This window comes from Trachemys scripta, chromosome 1 (assembly GCF_013100865.1).
Source record: "Trachemys scripta elegans isolate TJP31775 chromosome 1, CAS_Tse_1.0, whole genome shotgun sequence".
In the NCBI taxonomy this organism is placed as follows: Eukaryota; Metazoa; Chordata; order Testudines; family Emydidae; genus Trachemys; species Trachemys scripta.
In genome coordinates, this window is record NC_048298.1 from 285,614,321 (window position 1) to 285,640,159 (window position 25,839).

Below are 25,839 nucleotides of genomic sequence, written 5' to 3' on the forward strand. Positions count from 1 at the left end.
CCCACCCCAGCCCAGTGACAGGGTCAGAGTGTGTCCTATGAATGCCCCCTTTGGGTGCCCTCCTCCCCCCAGGGACTGGACTAAGTTTAACCCTTTCGGGCACCCCAGCCCCGCCTGGCTGCCTCACGCGCACACTCCACCCCTCTGACTCAGGCGGGGAGGTGCTCGCACAGGCGGCTGACGCCCGCACTTGGCCCCGCCCCCCACAGGAAGGGCGAGTGGGGGAGGGGCTGGCACGGCGCGAATCGCGCTTGTTTAGTGGTCTCCGCCCTCCGCGCGCGCTTGTCCCTAGCGGGGCCCCGTACGGCGCCCTCATTCTTTCGGCCAGTCATGGAAGGTGCCGGGGCCCCCTCGGAGACCCTGCGCTACGTTGAGTACGCGAGGGTCCCCGGCGGCGGCCGGCAGGGTGAGCCCGACATGGACAGGGGGCTGGTAAGTGTGGGGCAAGGAGCCCGCGTCTGTCGCGCTCCTTCCCCTCCCCCAGCCACTAAGATGGCGGTTACCGCTCCGCGCCGCCAGTCCGGCCCTTCCATGCCCGCCGCTTTGTGCCGCGGGGAAAGGGGCCCGAGTGGGACTCGCCGCCCGAGGTCACACGCGCCGCAGCCGTTAGGGATAAATCCTTGGCGCTGGCTGGAAAATTCCCTGGGGCAAAGGAGCCTGCCTGGTGCCCGGCGCTGGGCACTGCGGGAAATCACGCTTGTGCGTTGCGGGGAACGCCGGCGTCAGGGGGTGGGGAGGAAAATACACCTGAGAGGGTAAATGGGTTAGTGACTAGTGTCACTCTGGCACGTGTTCTGTGCCACCACTGCTAACACGTTACAGCTCCACCGGTGGGAGCCAAATTGGGAGCCTTGCCCTAGCTGGCTGCTACCGCCAAGATTTTAAGCTCCATGTTGATTAAGACCTTAGTGCTGACCTTGTGCTTAAAAGGGGTGACTTGACTTGATTATAGTCTGTGAGTGTCTACAAATATTTAATAATAGGCTGTTCAGTCTAGCAGAAAGTAACACGATCCAACAGCAGGCAGTTGAAGCAAAACAACTTCAGATTAGAAATAAGGGGTAATTTTTTTTAACAGTGAGTGATAATTAACCATTGGACCAGTTTATCAAGCATCATGGTGGATTCTCCATCACTGACAATTTTTAAATCAAGATTGGATATTTGTCTAAAAGATCTGCTGTAGAAATTATTTAGGGGAAGTTCTATGGCCTGTGTTATACAGGAGATCAGACTAGATGATCACAATGGTCCCTTCTGGCCTTGGAATCTAGGGAAAAAAGCTTGTTTCAACAGTATGGGGCCTGTGTACACAGGAGTTTCCCACACATCTATTCCCTAGTAGAGACAGAGCCTAAGATTATTTTATTTGCATAACATAAAAGGCATTATCTGTAAAATTCTCATCTGATGTTTTAGTTTTATTACTTTAATTCTAAATTTAAATTATTTTCTGAGCTCTGAGAGTTACACTTAGGAAATTTAATTCTTATCAGACAGAGAGTCCATGAAGCACTGGGTAAATTGGGGAGTAAATGGCGGTAAAATGCCTGCTGAATTTTAGGTCTAGTGAAAAGATTTTGTACACTTATCTTGTGTCTGTTTATGTGCGTTTTGGTGATCAGTTCATGGAACAGTGAAAAATAAAATTGAAGCAATTACATGGATCAGTTTTTAAAACATTGGCCACAGTTGGCATTACTGAAAGTAAACATGCTTCTAGTGCAATGGGGAAACTTTCACCACTTAAAATATGCCCTGTGATATGTTTTGCTCATGTCATTATTTGTGTTGCTGTAGCGCAAAGAATTTTTCTACTATGAAGGGACACTATCAATTTTTCAAAAATCACTTCTGTATGAATTTTTCATCCACTGTTATTACAAGTTAAGATTACTATAATTTTAGAGCTTCCCGCCCCCCCCCCCCCATCTCTTCATTTCTTCAGTAGATTCATTTTGTGTGCTTTTGACAGCACTTCATGTATAGTTAGGTTCATTGTTTTCTGTGTAGTCTCTCTTAGGGTTTTATAATACTGCCATCCATCATTGTAGTAGCTGAGTGCCTTTCACATAAAGTGAATAGCAATAGTAAAACTCCTAGTGGATTTGGTAGTCTCTGGTTCTTCTTCCCTTTCTGGAGAGGGGAGACCAAACTCCACTTCGGGTATTGTGCGTTGTGCTTGTGTTGGTTGTTTCATTGTGTGTGTTTTTGTTTTGTTTTTTGTTTGTTTGGTTTTTGGGGGGGGGAGGATGATGTGCATGTCTTTCTTGCTATGGTAAAACAAAGAGGCAAGTTTTGCAGTATTTTCTAGAGAGGGTCAGACTCAGGATTCACCTAATCCCCTTTAGAAGTTCATTCCATAGAGTCTATGCCAGGGGTTGGCAACCTCTGGCACACAGCTCACCAGGATAAGCACTCTGGTGGGCTGGGCCAGTTTGTTTACCTGCTGCGTCAGCAGGTTTGGCCGATCGCGGCTCCCACTGGCCACGGTTCGCCATCCCAGGCCAATAGGGGTGGTGGGAAGCCGCGGCCAGCACATCCCTCGCCCGCGCCACTTCCCGCCGCCCCCATTGGCCTGAGACAGCGAACCGCGGCCAGTGGGAGCCGCGATCGGCCAAACCTGCCGACGCGGCAGGTAAACAAACTGGCCTGGCCCGAGCCGCGTGCAAGCGGTTGCCGACCCCTGGCATAGACGGTTCCCCTCAGCTGAGGATTTCTTTGTTCCCAGCTCTCATGTGCTTCATCCTGGGTTTTGTGATCTGCATTGTCCTTGCACTGCTGTCAGAGTGGTTCACAGATAGAAATTCAGTTAATGTAGCTGGGACTGATGCATTAATTGCTTTGACGATTAGCATCAGAGCCTTAAAGTGGCATCTGAAACTGAGTAGGTGCGAGTGTAGGGATTTGAATTCAGGCCTTACGTGCTCATGGTGATCTAGAACCTGGAGAAAGCGGGCAGCCATGTTTTGTACTATTTGAAGCCAATCCATTGTCTTCACATTCAGCTATAGGTGCTGAAACTAGGAGTGCTGGGGGGTGCTGCTGTAGCTCCTGTCTTGAAATAGTAATAACCAAAATACATGGTTTCAGTCTTCAGTATCCACACTAGAAAAATTGTTCCAGTATCACTGCATTTTGCTCCAGTGAATGGCAGTATTCCAGCCTAGAGCTGAAAAATGAATGGATCACTGTGGCCAGGTCCTTGTTGGAAAGGAAGGGTGGAAGTTTCCTAGAGTGCTCCTCCGCAGCATGGGGCGGGGATCGATGGCAGGAGGATTCTCTGCTAATTGAAGTCTCTAAGCCACAGGATTTGTGGACTTCAACAGCAGAGTCAAGGGAAAGGGTAGGGACGGCTTTGTGGCCTGCATCATGCGGGAGGTCAGACCAGATGATCATAATGGTCCCTTCTGACCTTAAAGTCTGTGAGTCTAAAGTCTATGAGTCTAGGTAGGTGAAAGAAGGCATTTTTATTCACTGATGCTACCTGATCATCCAAGCTTAGTGAGAAGTCAGATTTTAGAAGGTGGCTTTGCAGTGATTCAATGAATAGGGGTTGCATGCCTTCAATGGATGGTGTCGACTGTATCTCAGCTAGTTCTTCAAAAAGTTTAATCATTTTCAGTCTTGCTTGGCATTGGTTTGAATCAACTACACTTAATCTAAGAGCTGATGTTCTGTAGGCTTTGTGATATCTTAGTGAGGATGGTTGCATCAGTGGTGAAAAATCTTGTAGCTGAGTGTCATCAATAGGGCCCAAATTCAGTCCATTTTGGTCAATTTCACGACCAGGGGATTTTAAAATTAGTCATTTTCTGTTTACATCTGAAATTTCACAGTGTTGTAACTGTGGGAGTCCAAACCCAAAAGGCGGTCGGGGCCGGGGGAGGCTGGGTCACAAGGTTATTGTAGGGGGGTAGTGGGATTGCCACCCTTACTTCTGCCTTCAGAGCTGGGCAGCTAGCTCTAAAGCCAGTGCCACCAGCACAGAAGTGTGGGTCATCAGGTCTGGGGGGTGGGTTACCATATGTCTGGTTTTCCTGACAGTCTTCCGCCCCAGTGTTTGGAGGGGTGACAGCTGGAGATGCAGCCTCACCATGTGGGGGGTTGACTGCTGCAGCCAGGGGAGGTTCCTGGAGGTATGTCTGACCCGCCCTGAGAGCAGCCCCTGCCAGGGAAGAGAAAGTCTTGTCCTGCCTCATCCCCAGCTGGGACTAACAGCTGGAGCCCTGCACAGGGTAGGAGCCCCTGACTGGGCACCAGATTTTATGGAGAAAATCAGATTCATGGTTCATGAGGCATTTTTCATATCCATGAATTTAGTAGGGCTCTAGTCATCAGCATATTATTGGCAGCTGAGCCCATAGTATGTCACTATTTCTCCCAGTGGTTTTGTATATATTGAAAAGCAGACAGGGGTGATCTGAATCTCTCTGGGATTCAGCAGGTGAGGGCCTATGGAGAGAAGGAGTAATTAGACATCACTGTTCTGAGGTCTGTTGAAGAGGAATGATTCAAGTGACTGTAGTGCTGTACCATATACTCCTGTTATGCCAGTTAGGCAGGTTAGCATTATCTTGTGGTTAGGCGTTTAGCAGAGAAACCCAGCAATATGAACATGGGCATTGTGCCTGTGTACGTACCATGTCCATCTTTTAGGGCCACTAGGACTGTCTCTGCCCTAGCTTGAATCTGACTGAAGCATCCAGGATCCTGGCCATCACAGTATGTAGGAGCTTGATGGTTACTACTTTCTGAATTGTTTTGTCCAGGAATGGGATTTTGGAGACAGCATGAGGTCTCCAGGGTCGAGTGATGACTCCTTGAGGATTGAGCTAGTTATTCATTTTTCAAAGAGTTTGACTGATACTGCTCTCTAAAGGAGGTTTTAATAGAATATATTGGTCAGCTTCCCCTGTTTCAGCAGGAAAGATGCACACAAATGTGTGAGAGAGATGTTTCTAAAAATAGGAAAATGTGATTGTAGGAATACAGAAATTGGCATGGGACTTGCCAGATGGGGTACCTGAAACTACTTCTCTTTCGCTTTTTGAAACTGATTAGATTTCAAGTTTATTTCTTTTACAGTTAATTCAAAATCAAACTAAGGGACATGCCTAAGTCAACTTTGATTTCAAAGGGACTACTTACATATTTAAAGTTAAGCACATGCTTAAGTACCTTGCTGAACTGGGTCCTAAGCCAGTATCAATAGCCAAATCTTATCAGTTCTGATGGGCCAGATCAGTGCTTTCTCTTTCCCTGTCCTTTGCCATAGACTTTAGCCACTTAAAGGCCTAAAAACCAGTAACACAAGAAGTCCACAGAAGTGGGGGAGGGAGAGGAGAAGTCTGTGAGAGAGCGCCTGTGTGTGTGTGGGGGGGGGGGGGGGTGTGTGAGAGAGACGGTGTGTGTGTTGGGGGAATGTGTGAGTGGTTGTGTGTATGTATGTCCGGGGAGTGTGTGTGAAAGAAAGACAGAGTATGTGTGTGTGTGTGTGTGTGTGTGTGTGTGCGCCCCTGCTCAGTGTAGACCAGGTTCACCGGCGTGAGGGACGGGGACACCCAAACATTAGCCCTCTGCCCCCTGGCTCTGCGCAGCAGATCAGGAGGTTCCTGAGGCTCCCAATCCGGAGCAGCTGGACTCTCTTTAAGTGTGGCTGCACATAACTCTGGTCCTAGTGCTGGGGAGAGCAGGATGCCACGTTAATATTTCGTTTCCATGATTCGGTCCATGTTCTTACTAATGTGAATTTCATAGTGCCCTACTCATAGGATTCAAAGCTCCATGCTTTGACTCTTCTGTGTAAACTGATATGTCCTAAAAAATTAATGTAGAGACTGGTTTTACATTAGTATCAGGTGGTTCTGTTAGTACAGGGCCATTGTTATTCCTGCACAATAGTCCTGCAATAAAACTTTACATGTGGCCGGAAATTCGATATAGTCGATGTTTTACTTTTTCTTTCCTCTAATCCCTTCATTGAATGGAACATCGCAGAATTATGGATTACAGAAATTTTACATTTATAGATACTTCTTCAATTGTTCTCCATGTCCACTGAGGGGAGGACAAGAAGCGATCTGGCTTAATATGCATCAAGGGAGATTTAGGTCAGATATTAGGAAAAACTTTCTAATTACGAGGATAGTTAAGTACTGGAATAGGTTACCAACGGAGGATGTGGAATTCCTGTCAATGGAGATTTAGAAGAACAGGTTTGAAAAACATCTGACACCATAAGTGCTGACGCTGTGGGTGCTCCAGGGCTGGACCACTCATGGGGAAAAAAACAGTGGGTGCTCAGCACTCACTGGGAGCCCTGTGGGTCAGTGCCTGCCCCTTCCCTGCCCAGGGCCTCCTGCCTGCTGGAGGTCCACCAATTAGTGCCTCCCAGTGTAGGAGGGGATGGGGGGGAGATGGAGGAGCGAGGACAGGAAGAAGTGGGGAGGAGCATAAAGAGGTGGGGGGTGTAGCCACAGGTGGACCTGGGCGGGCCACGGGCTACCTATTTAGCATCCAACAAGGCCCACCCTAATCGAGGCTGAAGCCCCTTGAATCCACAAGCTGGGACTCCCGACCCTGGCTTGGTGTCTGTTGGCCTGGCTGCGTCCTTCTCCTGCTGGTGCTGCACACTGCTGCCCCAGTCTCTGGCCTCTGCGCCTGGAGTGTGCCTTGTTGGGGTGGGTTTGGGCAGGGCTAGCGCTGAGGCCAGAGACTGGGGCAGCAGCGCACGGCACCGACAAGAGAGGGAAGTGGCTGGTCGGGCAGACGGACACCCAGCCGGGGTTGGGAGGGGCAGGTGGATGGAGCTCAAGCCCCAGTGGGCCCCTCCCCCCTGCCCTATGGGCGCGCCCCACAGTCTTTGTGCCCCTGGCAGCCTCATCTTCGGGTGCCTGCTGAGTGCTAAGGGCCAGCTGGAGGGGGGAGGGGGGAAATAGGTGCCACTTCCCTGCTACCACCCCCCCACCTTTGCCCACCCTCCCAGTTTTCTTGTCCGAGCTATGCTGGGACTTGGTAGAGGCTTGGAGAAAGGGGTGCAGTGAGGGCTGGGCAACCCCCGGCAACTCAGTAAGTCGGCGCCTATGTCTCTCACATCTGGTCTAGGTATAATTGTCTCTGCCTCAGCCCAGTGAGATGGACTTCACTAGATGACCTCTTGAGCTTCCTTCCAGCCCTTTGTTTCTGTGATTCGTTACTGCTGTTAATGCAACACAGTAGATTGAGAATTTGTGGAGAGAGGAATTAAATCATTGCATCTTTTTGTTGTTGTGTTATAGAATAAAAGCTGTTGAATAATACATCTTTAAAGGGTCATGAGTTGGCCTCTGTACACTTGCAGTATATGAAGTTGTTTGAATTGATATAATGGAAATAACATTTATTTAGGGGGGTAAACACTTTTTCATCCTTTATTTATTACCTAGCAGTGTGTTCTGTCATGTCTGAAGCAGCCTTTCTAATCTCTCTCTTCTGCTCTGCATTTCTTTAAAAAAAAAGAGAAAAAAAATCTAGCCTTTGCTGATTCAGCAACACTTTCCTTGCTGTTGTCTGAATCCAAAAAGCTTTGTTATTGTACATTGAACTAAATAGTAAGAATAAAAATACTGAGATCAGCACAATAGGATATATCAATGATTAACCCAGGAGAGCTGATGCACTAAAAAAGAAAGAAGTGTTTGTGGGTCAGCTGCTTTTGTCTTCTGTTCCATTACAGCTTCATACATCTTTGACATTAATTTGTTACTTGGCTGTTAAGGGAATACTTTAAATGTAGCTACATCTAAAGCCTATATTTTACAAATTCCTTAACAGTACACATTTCAAAATGTAAACCTTAAGTAAGCATGCTGTTGAAAGTTAATGACCCTTTATTCATACAGTTTCTACTATGCTGCATGTATAACTTATTTTCAAGCAATGAGAGGAAAAAATAGTTTGATGGTACTAGTCTCATAACATAAATCTCTTTGTCCCCTTGAGAGTGCTAGTAAATTGCCTTTTAACATCAACAAGAAATCTGTGAGCTTAATTCAAGATTTGTGCTTTTGATATCAGTAATACTTAGCACATTACAGTTTCAAAGCAGTGTAGAAACTGATTATTCTTTAAAATATCCAGCTGAGATAAGTGGGTACAGATGGGGACACAAAGGGAAGGCTAAACGATTTACTCCAGGCTACTCATTGAGTCATTAGAGGTACTTGGAGTTACTGTTCATTCTACTGGACCTCATGATCTGTCATTTAATGACACAGTATTTTTATGTATAGATTTAGATTGATCTTGGGTCATGTGGAAGAATATAGAATTATCAACTTAGATTTTTAGTGGATTTTTCTACAGTAGAAACTTCAGTTTAGCACTAAAAATACTGAAATAACAGTTGAGTCCTTGATTAGTGTATGGAAGATTTCAATAATATACTTCCATAGTGTGCCTAAACCAGTTCAATTGAGTGACTCTTTAATTTTTATTTAAGAAATCTGTACCCATTTTTATCCAGCAAACTAAAAAATTATACCATGAGCTGTTTATCAGATTTTTTTCAAGATACAGTTAACCTGGATATTTCTGAACCTCCATTCACAACTTCTGAAAAAATTGTAACATTCCACATTAGGACTGGTGGTGTTTATCAGTTATCTGGAAAAGTGAACAGTAAAGTGGCAATTTAACAGATGAAAAAATATTTTGCTTATTCAAGAATAAATAAAAATGAAGGAATTTCAGAGGGACCTAACAAAGTTAGGCCAATATCCAACACAATGGCAGGTGACATTTAATTTTGACAAATTCAAAATAATAAACATTGGATGGAATAAAGAGAACTAACTACTTTCACATGTTGCTGGGCTCTTAACTCAGAAAAAAGATGTAGCTGTTACTTGGACAGTTCAATGAAAGTCTTTACTTAGTACACAGCAAAACAAAAAGGATACTAAAAATAGTATAATGCAATTATGTATCAGTATGATGCCTTCTCCTGAAATACTTTGTCAAGTTCTGGTCACCTATCTCAAAAGAGAGAGCAGAAATAGAAGAGGTTCAAAAACAGCTCTGAAGTGATTAAAGGCCTGACGAGACTTCCGTGTGACACATGGTTGAAAAGATTGTGACTATTACATTTAAAGAGGAGATAAATAAGAGGGAATATAAAAATAATAAATGGTATGGTGAAAGTAAATTGGGTGCTCCTGTTTACCCTTCTCCATAGTACAAGGGGAAATTTCATGACACTATATAACAACTGTAAAACTGATTATAAACTTTTTTTACACAATTAACATGTGAAACTTTATGCTAACATTGAGACCAAAAGCCTAATTACATTCAAAGTAGGATTAGATATTTAAATAGATAATGAGAATGTTGACAGTTACAGAAAAACTAAATGAAATATAGGAAGAAAACCTCTTTTAGGACTGATATAAGTCCCATGCTTCAAGCAGAATCCAATGACTAATTGATAGAGGTTAGGAAGAAGCCTCTCTTGTTGGCGGTTATTAAATATTTGTCTATGAAGTTTAATACACCTTTCTCTAAAGCATCCATTACTGGCCATTGTCAAAGATAGGATACTGTAATAGATGGACCACTGATTTGGTATAGCGGTTTCTATGATTTTCCTCTCTTCTTCCCCCCCCCCCCTCGCCCCAATCCCTCCAATTCTGATCTTTACGGGGTGGAAATCCCATCTGTCTCCAAAAGTTTCAGAGCTCTAATGACTTGCCTGGGGAGTCAGAAGGAATGGGGTCTCAAGATATGAAACAAAACAAAGACTGCAGGCTGATGCTTGCCAGGAGGAATAGGAGCCAGGAGGACAAGTCAAGGGCTCCCTTTGAAGCAGGAAGACAAAGGTAGCTGCTTTGGGGAAGAACATCGAGTTTCAAAAATACACCCCCACGAGCTTTCTCTCAGCTTCTGTGCCCCATGTGGAGGTAGTGGGAGGGAAAACAAGAGCTTCCCGAACTTTTTGCCTTGATTGGGTCTGTCTGAGGGACAGAGGACTAGAAGGCCCTAAGGCAGTATTATACTCCCAGCTGCATTGTAGATCTCCCAGGCTGGATAGACTAATGCACTAGCTCTGTTCAAGCTAGTGTGCTAAAAAAAGCAGTGTGCACATGGCGGCATGGGCTAGCCACCAAAGTACAGACCTAGGGTGGTTGGCTCAGTCTTGTACTTGAGAAGCTAGGTCACACCATCTCCCATGCTACAACATTCATGTTGTTTTTTGAATCCGATAGCTGAAGCACAGATAGTATGTGTTTGTTCAGGCTGGGAGGCTCCCAGCTGCAGGGTAGACATATCCCTGTAGACCCTATTTTACCCTTGTGACCTCAGCTGTAGCTAATGCTGATTGCACTGGGGAAGGAGTACCAAAGGTTGGTAGTTCTCCCAGTTATTATTGTGTAAGTCTAGGGCAGGGATCGGCAATCTTTGGCACGCGGCCCGCCAGGGTAAGCACCCTGGTGGGCCGGGCCAGTTTGTTTACCTGCTGCGTCCGCAGGTTCAGCCTATCGCGGCTCCCAGTGGCCGCGGTTTGCTGCTCCAGGCCAATGGGGGCGGCGGGGGGCGGCGGGAAGCGGCGGCCAGCAGATCCCTCAGCCCTTGCTGCTTCCCACAGCCCCCATTGGCCTGGGATGGTGAACCGTGGCCAGTGGGAGCCGCGATCAGCCGAACCTGCGGACGTGGCAGGTAAACAAACCGGGCCCACCAGGGTGCTTACCCTGGCGAACCGTGTGCCAAAGGTTGCTGATCCCTGGTCTAGGGACTGTGCCTGAGTTAATACTCCCTTTCCTAATCCCAGAAATTCTGTCATAATGAGATTCCTGTGCAAAGCCCTAATGCAAACTTTATTCCATTCATAATCACAATCCAACCACCCAGTTTTTTTGAGTTAATATTATAGGGTTTACTGTTATCTGTGTCCTTTTAAACTAAATTGGAGTTTTACTGTGTGAATTATTTCAAGTAACCCTAGCAGAATGGTTTGCGTGTCATTTTATATTATCTCCCGTGAAAATGTTTTAGCAAATCACATAATTGTGACACGCTAGTAAGTCAGTTTTAAGCTAAACATGAAGTTTTGTCAGAGGTTAAATAATGCCACAGAACAATGAAAGCTGTTTCATTTTCCAGTGTTTTCAGTGTTTCTAATTTCATGCATTAAAACGTATCCAAGATTTTATTACATTTTTACACACTGCACGTATTGCTGCATTCCAAAGTTAAAATACATGAAGAAAAGGTTGTAATTTCCTTTTATAATAAAATAATAAAATATTAAACCTTATTAGAAGATTCACTAAAGGGTTTACAGAAGTAGACCAAATGGTATGCACATTCAGACTACAGAAATGCTCGCTGTTGAAACAGATTTACAATTTATTTAAAATCAGAACTTAAATTTTATACTGACTCAATTTTTCTGTTATAGGCCAGAACTATGATGGCAGTTGGCCTGGGTGTTGCAGCTGTTGCATTTGCAGGTAACTGAACAGCCATCTGAACATGCGGTCCCAGTGTGATACTGTGCCCAAAAGGGCTAATGCGATATATAAGCAGGAGCATAAGAAGTTGGAGTAGGGAGGTTCCATGTGCCACTGGTGAGACTATAACTGGAATATTGTGTCCAATCTTAGTGTCCACCCTTGAAGAGGGATGTAGAAAAATTGGAAGGGTTCCGAAAAGAGCTACAAGAATGGTTTATGTCTGGAAAACCTGATCTAATGAAGTTGAATGTGTTTAGCCATCAAAGATAATAAGAGGTGACTTCATCACAGTCTACAAGTACCTACAGAGAAGGAGGATATGGGTTAATAGAGTGCTCTTTAATCTAGTTTACAAAGGCATAACAAGATGCAGTGGCAGAGAGGTGGTGCGCCTTTTCCCCACTTTGAATTTGTCTAGCAAGGTTTAGCAGTGAAGGTAATTAACCATAGGAACAACCAGTGTCCCTCTAATTTTTTATGGCCATGTGCGGAATGAATTTTGTTATGTGTACCAATATGGAGGTGATGTGTGACAAATTATCTTCATATTGGTGCACATAACAAAATTTAATGTGGTGGAGGTAGGGCCAAAGGGTTTGGAGTGTGGGAGGGGGCTCAGGGCTGGGGCAGAGGGTTGGGATGTGGGGGGGGGGGGGGGGGGGGGGGGGGCGGGGGGGGGGGGGGGGGGGCGGGGGGGGGGATTTGGGGGTGCGGGGGGGGGCTGAGGGCTGGGGCAGAGGATTGGGTTCAGGGAGTGAGGGCTCCGGCTAGGGGTGAAAGCTCTGGGGTGGGGCTGGGGATGAGGGGTTTGGGGTGTGGGAGGGGGCTCAGGGCTGTGGCAGAGGTTGAGGATGCAGGGGTGTGTGTGTGCGGGCTTTCGGCTGGGGCCAGGGATGCAGCTCGGGGCCGGGGGAGAGGTGCCTCTCCCCAGTCACGGCAGCTCCAGTGGGGCTGGGCTGGGCTGAGGGAGGGGCTCCTCTCCCCTGGCTGTGGCAAGTCCGGGTCAGGTCCGCACTGGTGCCGGCGGGGAGGGGCGCCTCTCCCTGTCGGGGCAGGTACGCACTGGGGGAGAGGCATCTCTCCCCGCCACAGCCCTGAGTCCCTGCGTGGGGCTTAATAGGCAGCTGTGCGGATGTGCAGCTTAGAGGGAACTTGGGGAACAATTTACTGAGGGAAGTGGTAGATTCTCCATCTCTTTAAATCTTTAAATCAAGATGAGATATTAATTTGAAAGATAGATTCTAGTTCAACCACAAATTATTGGGTTTAATTCAAGAATTACAGGTTGAAATTCTATGGCCCATGTTACGTGGGAGGATCGGGGTTCCTTCTGGCCTGTACTTATTTTGGTAAATTACATTACAAATACAAGCTATAATTGCTAATTGCAGTATTTCCTACAATTTACAAGGCAAATATCTCAGTTTATCCTAGCCAAATATATCTGAATATATTGGCCAGGGGAAACAAACATTGTGAATCTTGCAATTCATTACTTTCTTTTTAGATAAAAAACCAAACTTTCCCCCTCTTCTTAATATAAAGATTGAAAAATGCAACCTATTGCAAACTCCTCAGAGAACTGTTCTGGACCGGACTATAAACTGACAGCTCAGGGAACATCTTGAAAAGCTGTAAAGTGCTACAGTGCTTGTCAGCAAACAAATGACATGAATAGATTAAAAATGGAGATGGCTTTGATTTTTAGACTAAAAGTCCTGTACTGGTATTATGCTTGCAAAATAAGTGTTTGCACAGGTGAACATCTGTAAAGGTTCCTTTAAGTGAAGTTTGATTTTTTTAAATTATTATTTAATTGTTTTTCAGGTCGCTATGCTTTCCAGGTCTGGAAACCACTGGAACAAATATTGACAGAAAGAGCAAAGAAGATTGCAACCGCTGTAAGTTTAGAAGTTATTTTACCATAAAAAAATTAAAATTCTATTTAAAATCACAAACATGATTTAAAATTGAAGAAAAACATTTTAGGATATCTAGTTAGGTTTTCCAGTGCAAGATTATTCTCAGTGCTACATGCTCCAATGCTTTGTTCGGTGTAGTTTTAAATGCTTCCAGATGAATTTTTCCTCAACATAGGGGCAATGGACAAGGTTTCTCAGGTGCTATGGGGCAATTTCCTAATCCCCAAGGCAAAGGGGGGGTTTCAGACCCATTCTAGACCTGTGAGAGCTCAACAGGTTCACGGTGAAGCTGAAGTTCTGCATGGTCTCCCTCAGCACTATTATCCCTTCCCTGGATCCGGGAGACTGGTATGCCGCCCTTGACATGAAAGACGCATATTTTCACATAGCTATTCGGCTGGCACACAGACGATTTCTGCAGTTTGTAGCCAGCTACAAATACTCTCAATTCATGGTCCTCCCCTTCGGTCTGTCGACAGCCTTCCGAGTGTTCACCAAGTGTATGTCGGTCGTAGCAGCATTCCTCCGCAGGAGACAGGTGCAGGTATATTCCTACCTCGACAACTGGCTACTCATGATGCGCACCAGGGAGCTGGTGGAGTCTAAAGTCTGACTAGTCAGAGCTTCTTTTGAGAGGCTGGGACTCCTCAGCGTGAACAAGTCAGCCTTGTCACCGACTCAAAGAATAGAATTCATTGGTGCGGTGCTGGACTTGGTGCAGGCAAGGGCGCTCCTGCCAGAGATCTGATTTCAGACCATGACAGACATTATCCAAAACCTCAGGAGGTAGCTGACCACTACCGCGAGGGGATGCCCGAGTCTCCTTGGCCGCATGGCAACTTGCACTTATGTGGTCTACATGCCAGACTGAGGCTCAGACCATTTCAAGCATGGCTCACGTCTGTATACTGCCTGGGGCGCAACAGCCTGGAATCTGTGGTCACGATGCCAGACCAAGTACTCGAGTCCCTCCAGTGGTGGCTCAACCTTTGCACAGTGTGCAAGGGAGTCCCCTTCAAAAGCCTCCAGCCCTCCTTGTCCCTAGTAATGGACACGTCAGTTCTGGGTTGGGGGGCGCATCTGGGAGAGCTCCAGACACAAGGATTATGGTCGCAGGATGAGCTCTCCCTCCATATCAATATCAGAGAGCTCAGAGCAGTACAGCTAGCATGCCAAATCTTGCTATCCCAGCTCCAATTCCAGTGTGTGGCGGTAATGACGGACAACACCTTGGCCATTTTTTACATCACCAAGCAAGGTGGAGCCTGCTCTTCCCCCATTATGTCGGGAAGCTCATCAGCTATGGGAGTTCTGCATAGAATGCCTCCAGGTGAATGGAGTGGGCTATCTCCCAAGTGTGCAGAACAAACTAGCGGACTACCTCCGCAATCACGAGTGGGCCATGTGTCTGGATGTCATATATTCCATCTTCCAAAGGTGGGGGTTTCCCCAAGTCAATCTGTTTGCTACCAGGAGCAACAGGAGGTGCCCAATGTTCTGTTCCTTTCAGAATCACAGCCCGGGTTCAGTCTTGGATGCATTCCTGCTTCCCTGGGGAGACCGTCTCATGTATGCCTTTCCACCATTCCCACTCGTGCACAGAGTACTACTGAAAATCTGCAGAGACAGAGCTGTAGTAATTCTGCTGGCCCCAGTGTGGCCCCGTCAACATTGATACACCACGCTTCTGGAGCTGTCAGTGGACACTCCTATCGTGTTACCACTCTATCCCGATCTGATCACACAGGACCACGGTCACCTTCACCACCTGGACTTCCAGGCCCTCCATCTCATGGCTTGGAGCTTTATGGCTAAATCCAGTGAGCTGTGCTCAGAACCTGTAAGAAAGGTCCTGCTTAGCAGCAGAAAACCATCCACCAGGGCCACTTATCTGGCCAAATGAAAGTGGTTCACTTGCTGGTGTGCCCAACATCACACTCCTCCACTCCAGGCGTCTATACCACTTATCCTGGAGTACCTTCTTCACTTCAATCAACAAAGCCTAGCAGCGTCATCCATCAAGGTATACCTTGCTGCTATCTCGGCCTTCCATCCGGTCATGTCTGGACGCTCCATATTTGCTAATCCTATGGCAGGACGTTTCCTTAAGGGCCTGGAACGGCTATATCCTTGGGTTAGACAGCCTCTTCTGGCATGGAACCTTAACCTGGTCCTCTCCAGATTAATGAGACCCCCATTCAAACCACTAGCAACTTGCTCCCTTCTCTACCTGTCATGGAAGGTAGCCTTCCTGGTGACCATCACATCAGCCGGTAGGATGTCGGAGTTAAAGGCCCTTACCTCCGACCCACCCTACCCAGTCTTCCACAAGAACAAGGTGCAACTCAGACCTCACCTGGCTTTTCTCCCTAAGGTAGTGTCACAATTCCATATTAGCCAAGACATTTTTCTACCTGTCTTCTATCCCAAGCCCCACAACAGTACCCAAGAGCAAAGGCTGCACTCATTGCATATTCAGTGGGTGTTAGCATTCTACATCGAGCGCACAAAGCTGTTCAGGAGGTCGAACCAGCTGTTCGTGGCAATGACAGTCTGCATGAAAGGACTCCCGGTCTCATCTCAAAGATTATCTTCCTGGATCACAGCCTGTATCAGCACATGTTATGACCTGGAAAAGGTCTCAGCCCTGCATCTTAAGGCTCACTCCACAAGGGCACAGGCTTCGTCAGCTGCGTGCTCCTGGCCCAGGTCCCGATACAAAAAATCTGCAGGGCAGCTACTTGATCCTCGGTGCATACATTCACCTCTCACTGTGCCATCACACAGCACGCTAGAGATGATGCAGCTTTCAGCACAGCGATTCTCTAATCAGTGATTCCTTAACTCCGACCCCACCTCTGGGGTAAAGCTTGGAAGTCACCCGATTGGAATCGATGTGAACAAGCACTCGAAGAAGAAAACACGGTTACTCACCTTCTTGTAACTTGTTCTTCAAGATATGTTGTTCATGTCCATTCCAATACCCATCCTCCTACCCCTCTGTAGGAATAGCCAGCAAGAAGGAACTGGGGAGGGGCCAGGTCGGCAGGGTCATAAATTGAGCACTATGAAGGTGCTACTCCAGGGGGCTCCACAGCTGACCCGATGGGAGCTACTGGGGGAAAAATTTTCGGCAACTATGCACATGGCACGCGCACACCTGATTGGAATGGACATGGACGACAACATCTCGAAGTACAACAGTTACAAGAAGGTGAGTAACCGTTTTTTTCCTCCCTTCAAATTCCTTCTTTAAATCTTTCTTTTGGTTAGCTTTGCAAGGATAGTCTCCAGTCAGTGCAGTTTCTTTCTTCTGACTTGTCCTACTCTATTTGCAAACTTAAAAATTTCAAGCATCATACTCAGCATCTTTCACATGTTCAGTGTTTATTTGTTATAACCTTCATTCCTCTGTTTTCTTCCTTGTTTGCCATTATTTCCTCTGTGTGTCTTATTTAGATTAAGTTTGCCAGGGCAGGAACAATATCTTTATTTTTCTCTAAAGTGCATTGTAAATTTATGGTCCAGTATGTGTATTAAAAACTGTCCAACAGCAACCAACATTTTTTGGCATTTCTGTTTTACTAGTATCTTCTTTCTCTTGAGTATCGGTGTTGGGATATGTTTTCCCAGAATGTATCAATTTAATTATTTTCTGCCTGTGACTCAGAAGATGTGGGCAAAGCAGAACAAAACTGATCTTTCCATCTTCCAACTGTGGAAGGAGATAGCATATAGGGTACCCTTTCCCTAGGATCCTGCAAAAGCCCCTGCTCCCCAAACTCCTTTGTGCTCTATCTGTATGGTTTTTGTGAAGAGGGATTCAAAGCTACAGAACGTAATCAATAAGAGAGTTCCTTCTAGTACCCTCTGTCTTCAACCTATTGCTTTCCGGACAATGTTAGCTACTAGTTCAGTAGTCATCACAGCAATCATTACTTCTGCTCATGCTGCTGGAGTATACATTTAATAGTAGCATAATTGTCTATGGTTAATGTTATCATAGGAGAGACTAGCCTAGCACATGGAAATTTTGGGACCCATGGGTATGGGCTGTAGTTCCCTGTGGTTCACCTCAGGCTCTGTATAATCAGAGACTTCACCCAAATCCTAATTTTATTTGTTTGCAACAATTCCCAGTTAATTACAGTCACACAGTAAACCACATATTGATTTTCTTCCAGATCACTAACTGAACCCATGCTGAGTGATTATTAAATGGTCATTTTAAAATGCCTGTATCTTGTGTCTCTCACCTATTTTTTATGTAAGCAAAAAGCATGAATAGTCAACAATTCTGGTAATCTTTTAATTAAGATTAGTAACTGAAATGTATTGAAATTTACTCTGAATCACTGTAACTTACGGCAGTTAAGTATATATACATAAGTGAAAATACTACTGAAGTCCAGCCTTCAAGTTTCCACTGTAATATGTTATTTCAGTGAAAGGATTAGAGGAAATATTTTGTGGTTTTTTTAGGGGATTTAAGTGTTTACCTCACCTACCATCTCCTGTAATGCGGCTTTTCGAGAGAAACACGTCTTTTCCAATTAACTTAGCTTTTCAAAGTGTCATTTGCCACTGATGTCACTAGTGCTGCTTACACTGTTCTGCTAATTCTGTGGTGACATGAGTCTGTTGTCCCCAGAAAGAGTGAAACATTAATTAGTCATTGGTTTGCATTACTGAGGTAGATATTACCATTATTATAACTTCAGTCACTTTTAAAATAAGAAATAAATGAAAAGGAGGTATTTTAATGACACTACCTTGTTGAATTGTTGATACATATGAAGACTGAGCTGTAACCATATTAATTCTAAGACAAAATGAACGTCCATGGCCCTCAGTATCCACAATCATGGAAATTCCTTATTCCATAATGAATATATCCCCTCTTTAGCAAACATTGAGTACTACAATAATTAGTTTGCAATTCTCTCCTTTCCAGTCGGAGTTTGGGATTCTACTCAGTCAGGCTATCATGTGACTGTCAGAGTCTAGGAATGAGATTGGGGGATCACCTCTTCTGTGGTTCATATAACTCAAGTCAGCTATTCTAACTTGCTCAGCTGGTGCTTGGAACCGGCCCTGGTTTCATGACTGGCCAGGCTACGGTGTAAAAGTTCTGTTTGTTTCTCCTTGATGAAAACCCGCCCCCTTGATTGACTCATTCTCTGTAAGCAACCCACCCTCCCCCTTCAATCACAGCTTGCTTTCAAAAGAAATAAAGTCACTATCGTTTAAAAATCATGTATTCTTTATTAATGGATTATAAAAAGAGGGAGAGAACTGACAAGGTAGCCTGGGTGGGGTTTGGGAGAAGGATAGGAGGGAAGGAAAAGGCCACTAAAAAAGTTCAAAATAATGACAGCCTTTTGCTTGGGCTGTCCACTGGATTCTTACACGTCTAAGTGAGGAGGCTATGGAACATGGTTGGGGGGAAGGCAGTTATACAGGGGCTGCAGCGGCACTCTGTGATCCTATTCACATTACATAGCACATGTGATTTCGGTACAAGGTCGCATTTTGCATCTTAATATTGAGTGCCTGCGGCTTTGGTGTTAGAGATCACAGATGCAGGTCTGGGCAACAGAATTCGGCTTGCATGCGGCCATGGTAAGCCATTGTCTTTCGGCTTCTGCAGCCTTCCTAAAGGCAGCACCCTCCTTTCCCACATACCAAGCAAAGCCCGTTGAGTGCTGCGGTTTTCCTGTTAATGTGCAGCAGCAGAAACCAAACTACCCCCCCACCCATCCAGTTCTCTGGGATGATCGCTTTACCCCTCCCCCCCCACCGCGTGGCTGGTATCAGGGAAGATCGGTGCTAGCCAAACGTGAAAAGCTCAGTGCCAATGATTCCTGCCTCTCTTCTCCCCCCACCCACCCAACTTGGCTAACTGCAGGGAAGGATTTCTTTTCAGCCACAGGCAAACAGCCCAGTAGGAACGGCCACCTCTGTCCCCTTCAGTAAATTCCCATATTTCAACTGGGTTACCATGAACGATATCACTCTCTTGAGGATAACACAGCAAGATAAAGAACGGATGTTGCTTGAATGCCAGCAAACATCGGGACCATATACGGCCAGGCTTTGTCATGCAATGATACCAGATTACTTGCTACTAGCATGGCATGGTCAAGTATCCTATCATGGAGGATGGAATAAGGCTGCACTGCTCAGAAACCTTCTGCAAAGGCTTTTGGAGTACCTCCAGGAGAGGTTCATGGAGATGTCCCTGGAGGATTTCCGCTCCATCCCCAGGCACGTTCATAGACTTTTCCAGTAGCTGTACTGGCCGCGAATGCATCCCAAGTCCTCAGGGCAAATTAATCATTAAAAAACGCTTGCTTTAAAACCGTATTTTATATTTACAAAGATACACTCACCAGACCTTCCTTCCATGGCCTCATTGTCTGGGATACTGCCTTAGGAGGGTACTTCAGTCAGGCTGAGAAAAAGATCCTGCCCACTGGGGAGAACGGAGTGCTGTGTGCTCTCTGCAAGCTCGTCCTCCTCCTCCTCCTCCTCCTCATCTTCCCTGTCTGCAGAATCCTCAGGTATGGCTGAGATTACCCTCTCCTCAGAATCCAGTCAGAGATGCGGTAGTGGTGGCGCTCCCCACCCCCCACAATTGCATGCAGCTCAGCGTAGAAGCGGCATGTCTGCGGCTCTGACCCGGACCTTCCGTTTGCTTCTTTGGTTTTCTGGTAGGCTTGTCTGAGCTCCTTAACTTTCACACGCCACTATAGTGAGTCCTATTGTGGCCTCTCTCCATCGTGCCCTTGGAGATTTTTTCAAATGTTTTGGCATTTCATCTTTTGGAACGTAGTTCTGCTAGCACAGAATCCTCTCCCCATATAGCGATCAGATCCAGTACCTCCCATACGGTCCATGCTGGTGCTCTTTTTCGATTCTCGGACTGCATGGTTACCTATGCTGATGAGCTCTGCGTGGTCACCTGTGCTCTCCACGCTGGACAAACAGGAAATGAAATTGAAAAGTTCATGGGGCTTTTCCTGTCTATCTGGCCAGTGCATCCGACTTCAGATCGCTGTCCAGAGCGGTCTCAATGGTGCACTGTGGGATAGCTCTCGGAGGCCAATACCGTCAAATTGCGGCCACACTAACCCTAATTCGAAATGGCAATGTCGATTTCGGCACTACTCCCCTCGTCGGGGAGGAGTACAGAAATCGATTTTAAGAGCCCTTTATATCGAAGAAAATGGCTTCGTTCTGTGGACGGGTGCAGGGTTAATTTGATTTAACACTGCTAAATTCGACCTAAACTCATAGTGTAGACCAGGTTTAAGGTGCCACAAGTACTCCTCATTCTCAGAGCTATACTTTCAGGTTGTATTAATCTCCATGAGGTGTTCTCATTCAGCTGAAAACACCTTATTGAGGTGAATTGGCCACTTCACACGTTTCAGAGCCTCCTGTGCTGCAGATGGATGGGCACAGAGCCTTTTCCCTCCATTGTCTGTCTAGCCTTCCTGTTTAGAGGACGTTTAGAGGACATTTCTAAGCGCTCTAAAATCTTTGTGCTTGTATAGATTTTCTTGAAATTTGCTATGCTTTGTGGGAGTGCAGAGTATGGTTAGTGACACCCCCCCCCACCACCCCCGGGGTTGTTTGAACTGGGGTTCCAGATATATAAGCCCTGAAATAACAACAAAATTATTTTTCTAACGGTTTCTAGAGGGGTTTGCACAGAACTAGTGATCAATCTATTGCTGTGACGTGGGTCAGAGTGGTCTCTGTTGGTCAGTTTTACCCAAGTAGTGCATGGCAGCCACTAAGTTTTGGGGGGACCCAAATTGTGAATTTAAGTTCACTTTTACCTTGCATAGATGGTGGATAGTACTCTGAACTGTACAATATAGGAAAGGGATAGAAAATGAGACAGAAAATGTGATAATGCTCCTGTATAAATCCATGGTATGTCCACAGCTTGAATACTGCTTGCAGTTCTGGAAACCTCATCTCAAAAAAGATATAGAAGTGGAAAAGGTACAGAGAACGACAATGAAAATAATTAGGCTTATGGAACAGCTTCCATATGAGGAGAAATTAAAAAGAGTGGGACTGTTCAGCTTGGGAAAGAGATGATGGGGTAGGAGGGGGGATTTATAGAGGTCTATAAAATCATGAATGGTGTGGAGAAAGTAATAGAGAAGTGCTATTTACCCCTTCACATAACACAGAACTGGGGGATCGCCCACTGAAATTAATAGCAGCAGGTTTAAAACAAACATAAGGAAGTTCTTCACATAATGCAAGTTAATCTGGGGAACTTGTTGCCAGGGAATGATGTAAAGGCCAAAAGTATAAATGAGCTCAATAAAAGAGTTAGATAAATTGGCTGTGGTTGCGATACGTGGAAATCTGTGTTTTGCACCCTGTGAAGCATGTGAGGAAAGGGAAGACCTGCATGTGTACCTCCAGGATGCATCACTTTTATGTAGAATGGCGTAGGTTACGTCAGTAGCAAGACACAGGGCTTTTATTAAATGGCAATTGTCAGTCGTGAGGTGGAATAGGAACGGATTCCAATGCTTTAATGATGGCTGCGTGAAAGTGTAGGTTGAGATGGTATCCTGTGAGTAAGTGAAAGGGAGTTGTAAAAGGCCGTGAAGTGATTCTTAAATTGTACACATGTGGTATTCTTTCTAGGAAGTTGGCTGTATGTGTGAGTGTACACTAGGATCTGGAACCTCCTGAATGTTATAGTGCCAAGAGCCAGTGTGAGTATGTGCATGTGGATATATTGCTTGAAGGGGTAGAGGGCAGGTGGTGCAGGCAACTCCACCATTTCCCCCCTTTTTGTCCTTGTCACGGAGGCCCCGGGCGATGCTCTGGAACTGCTCCCCACAAAGCCAGTCAGGACTTTGGGGAGCCTCCTCTCCCTCGGAGCAGACAGTCTTCAGGGCAAGAAGCTCACACGGCTTCACCTCCTGGGTCTCTCCTTGGAGCATTCAGCATATGCCCCTCCGTGCGCTTCCCACAGCGAGTCCGCCCCGGCGGGGTCCTGGGGAAGCCAAAGGGTTCTGCACCCCCCACTTCGCAGTCAGACGTGACTCTCAGTCAGCCAGTAAAACAGAGGTTTATTAGATGACAGGAACACGGTCTAAAACAGAGCTTGTAGGTACAGCGGCGAACGGGACCCCTCGGCCGGGTCCATTATGGGGTTCAGAGAGCCAGACACCCACGTCTGCCCGCACTCCTAGTCCCCAGGTAGCTCCAACTCTGAAACCCCCCCAGCTCCTCCTTCTCCCTGCTTTTTCTCTTTCCTGAGCCAGGAGGTCACCTGATCCCTTTGTTCACCTTTAGCTATTTCCCTGCAGGGGGGGAAGGGGCCCTGGCCATTTGTTGCCAGGGAGACAGTGTGTCAGTGATTTATGCACACTGGCCTTTCCCCACCACCTAGAGACTTTAGAAATGCATAGGGGAAACTGAGGCACCCACACAGTATTCAGAGGAAACATTAAGAACAGTCCCACTTCGTCACAGTCCTTTAATAGTGTCAGATGGAATCCTGTGGCTGAGTGTGAATGGGTGGTTAAAAGGAGGTGAAGAGCTTGTATATTTCAGCAACTGTGGGGTTGGCAGAGTAAAAGTGTGTGTGCAAATAGGGTGGGGGGTGTTGAGGCATTGCTGAAAGAAGGGAGAGCCCTGGGTAACCTTCACTCTTCATTTCCTGGTTTACAGAAGTTTGAGTTTTGTTCAACTCAGCATACTGCAAGGGGACAGCATACCATCAAGCAACCTTAAATCTGCATTAACATAGTTTTTCCCCATAAAATATTCTTAATATCTAGCAGAATATATATAATGGCTTTTTTATTTTGTGGAGTTATGTATTGTCTCTTCAGTGAGAGATTGTGGTGACTTGTGGATACCGAAACACATACATATTTTATAAACCATAGCTTCTATATAGGTTTCAGAGTAGCAGCCGTGTTAGTCTGTATCCGCAAAAAGAAGAACAGGAGTACTTGTGGCACCTTAGAGACTAACAAATTTATTAGGAGGGATAGCTCAGTGGTTTGAGCATTGGCCTGCTAAACCCAGGGTTGTGAGTTCAATCCTTGAGGGGGCCACTTAGGGATCTGGGGCAAAATCAGTACTTGGTCCTGCTAGTGAAGGCAGGGGGCTGGACTCGATGACCTTTCAAGGTCCCTTCCAGTTCTAGGAGATGGGATATCTCCATTTCGTGGACTACAGCCCACTTCATCGGATGCATATAGAATGGAACATATATTGAGGAGATATATATACACACATACAGAGAGCATAAACAGGTGGGAGTTGTCTTACCAACTCTGAGAGGCCAATTAAGAGAAAAAAAACTTTTGAAGTGATAATCAAGCTAGCCCAGTACAGACAGTTAAGAAGTGTGAGAATACTTACAAGGGGAGATAGATTCAATGTTTGTAATGGCTCAGCCATTCCCAGTCCTTAGCTTCTATATAGACAGGGTGTGGTGATTAGTCTCATAAGGACACTGGGATATCTCTTACTGGTGCACAAATTGTAACAGAAAGGTAGGTTATGCGAACCAGGGAAGGTCTTTAAAGACGTCACAGCCCAAATAAATTAGGCTTCCCTATCTGACAGCCCTTTTCTGGAGATTGCTGAGGGAATCCATACACTTATAGAGTGGGCCTAAAGCTATTTACAATTTTCTTTTAATAGAGTTCATGCAAGAAACTGAATTAACTATCATGGGCTGTATAGGGCACAACATGTAAGGAAGACCTGCCTAGAAGGTTAAATGGGGCCCAAAATATCAGAAGTATCAGGAAGTGGAGAGCTCACTTTTGTGATCTTTCCAGCCCAGCAAGGATTGCAGATGTGGTAGGCTGATTTTAATATTGTAGGGTGCCTGAAATGTCCTTCCCTTATCACTTTGAGTTTTCTGAACAGGAAATATCAAAAGTAGCACTGCTTCATGAAAACACTTCTCTATTTAAGTCCGAATAGCACGTGTAAGTTAGATGAATAATCAAACTTCTTTCTTCTTTAGTAGCTAGAAAACTGCCCTTCTACCTTTTTTTTTTTTTTTTTTTTAGGAATGTTCTGTCCTCACTTGCCCATGCCTCTAACCTAGACAAAGATGGCTTTTAGTCTGATTTCCTTTGCTTTAAAAAGGAAGCTTCAAATCCCTTTAGGACTGGGACTTTCATTAAAAAAGGGGCTGTTTGTGCCATAAGTGTCCTCTGAGAAGGAAGCCATTGTCCTTAATGACCTAGTTGTGATTTTAAAGGTCCAAGACAGGCCTGAGTGTCTTCCTCTCAAAAGAACAGGGCAAAGCACTGGTTTAATGCTTTTTGGAAACTATAAAGATCAAGGCTCCCTGAAGTAAGCAGCCTAAGCAGGGCCTGTCTTTTGTGTATAATATCTAATGCTGTGGGGTCCTGCTCCATGACTAGAGCTCCTAGGTGCTAATAATAATAAGAATGTTTATAATTATAAAAAGGGAGTTTGTATTTTGTCATTATGATGGTATGAGTGTAATATAATATCTCATTGAAAGATGACAGGGCCAGAAAGAGTTAATTAACTCACAGACTGACCTGACCCATGGGTGAACCTTAAGGCCTGGTTAGGAAGATAGGTAAATGAATAGAGCTTTGAAATGTAAGTCTGCATTGTTAAAGATAGGTTAGATGTTTGCTCAGGTCTTGTAATATAAGCAAACAATTCTTGTCTATTGCTATAGCTTAAATTCAAAGATCAAAAAAGGAATATTGACATTTATGATGATAGTTGAGTGAAATAGTAGTATTGTCTATATGTCTCTTTGAAGGTTGTGGTAACCTGTATCTGAACTGTTTAATGGATGAATTACCCTGTGCTAATTGCCAGGATGTTTGGGAGAAGGAGAGTTAAGCCTATTGTTTTCTCAGGCCAAAAGGCTGCTGGAAATGTATAAGAACCTTGGGACACGATCCTACTTCATCTCAGATCTGCTTTGGGTTTCAAGAGGGGGAAACCTTAAGCCACAAGGATTGAGACCCCCAGTCATTGACTGGAGCCACCCTAAATATGGACATTGGACTATAACCTATGAACTATATCTAAAAGGACTTTTGGCAACTACAAGCTCACCTCTGCTCTGTATCTGAACCTCAAGAATTGAATTCAAGTCTGTATGTATATTCATCTTTTAACCAACACACTCTCTTTTCTTTGTTAATAAATTTTAGTTTAGTTAATAAGAATTGACTATAGCGTGTATTTTGGGTAAGATCTAAGTTATAATTGAACCTGGGTATGTGGCTGATCCTTTGGGATTGAAAGAACCTTTTCTTTTATGTGATGAGATAATATTTTCAGTAATCATCATCATATCTGACAGGTGTGTCTGGACGGAGGCCTGAGGCTGGGCACTTTAAGGGAACTGCGTTGTTTGG

At 45.4% G+C, this 25,839-nt stretch overlaps 1 protein-coding gene across 1 annotated transcript in view; it reads left to right on the top strand.

Moving 5' to 3' along the window:
- Nucleotides 1-224: 224 nt before the first annotated feature.
- The window catches only part of DNAJC15 (DnaJ heat shock protein family (Hsp40) member C15), a 43,830-nt gene continuing 18,215 nt past the window's right edge, over nt 225-25,839 (top strand). The window contains exons 1-3 of the mRNA XM_034758424.1: nt 225-432; nt 11,441-11,492; nt 13,323-13,396. Of these exons, the coding sequence (XP_034614315.1) occupies nt 331-432; nt 11,441-11,492; nt 13,323-13,396 (228 nt within the window). The 5' untranslated portion in view covers nt 225-330. The remainder of the gene's footprint in view (nt 433-11,440; nt 11,493-13,322; nt 13,397-25,839) is intronic.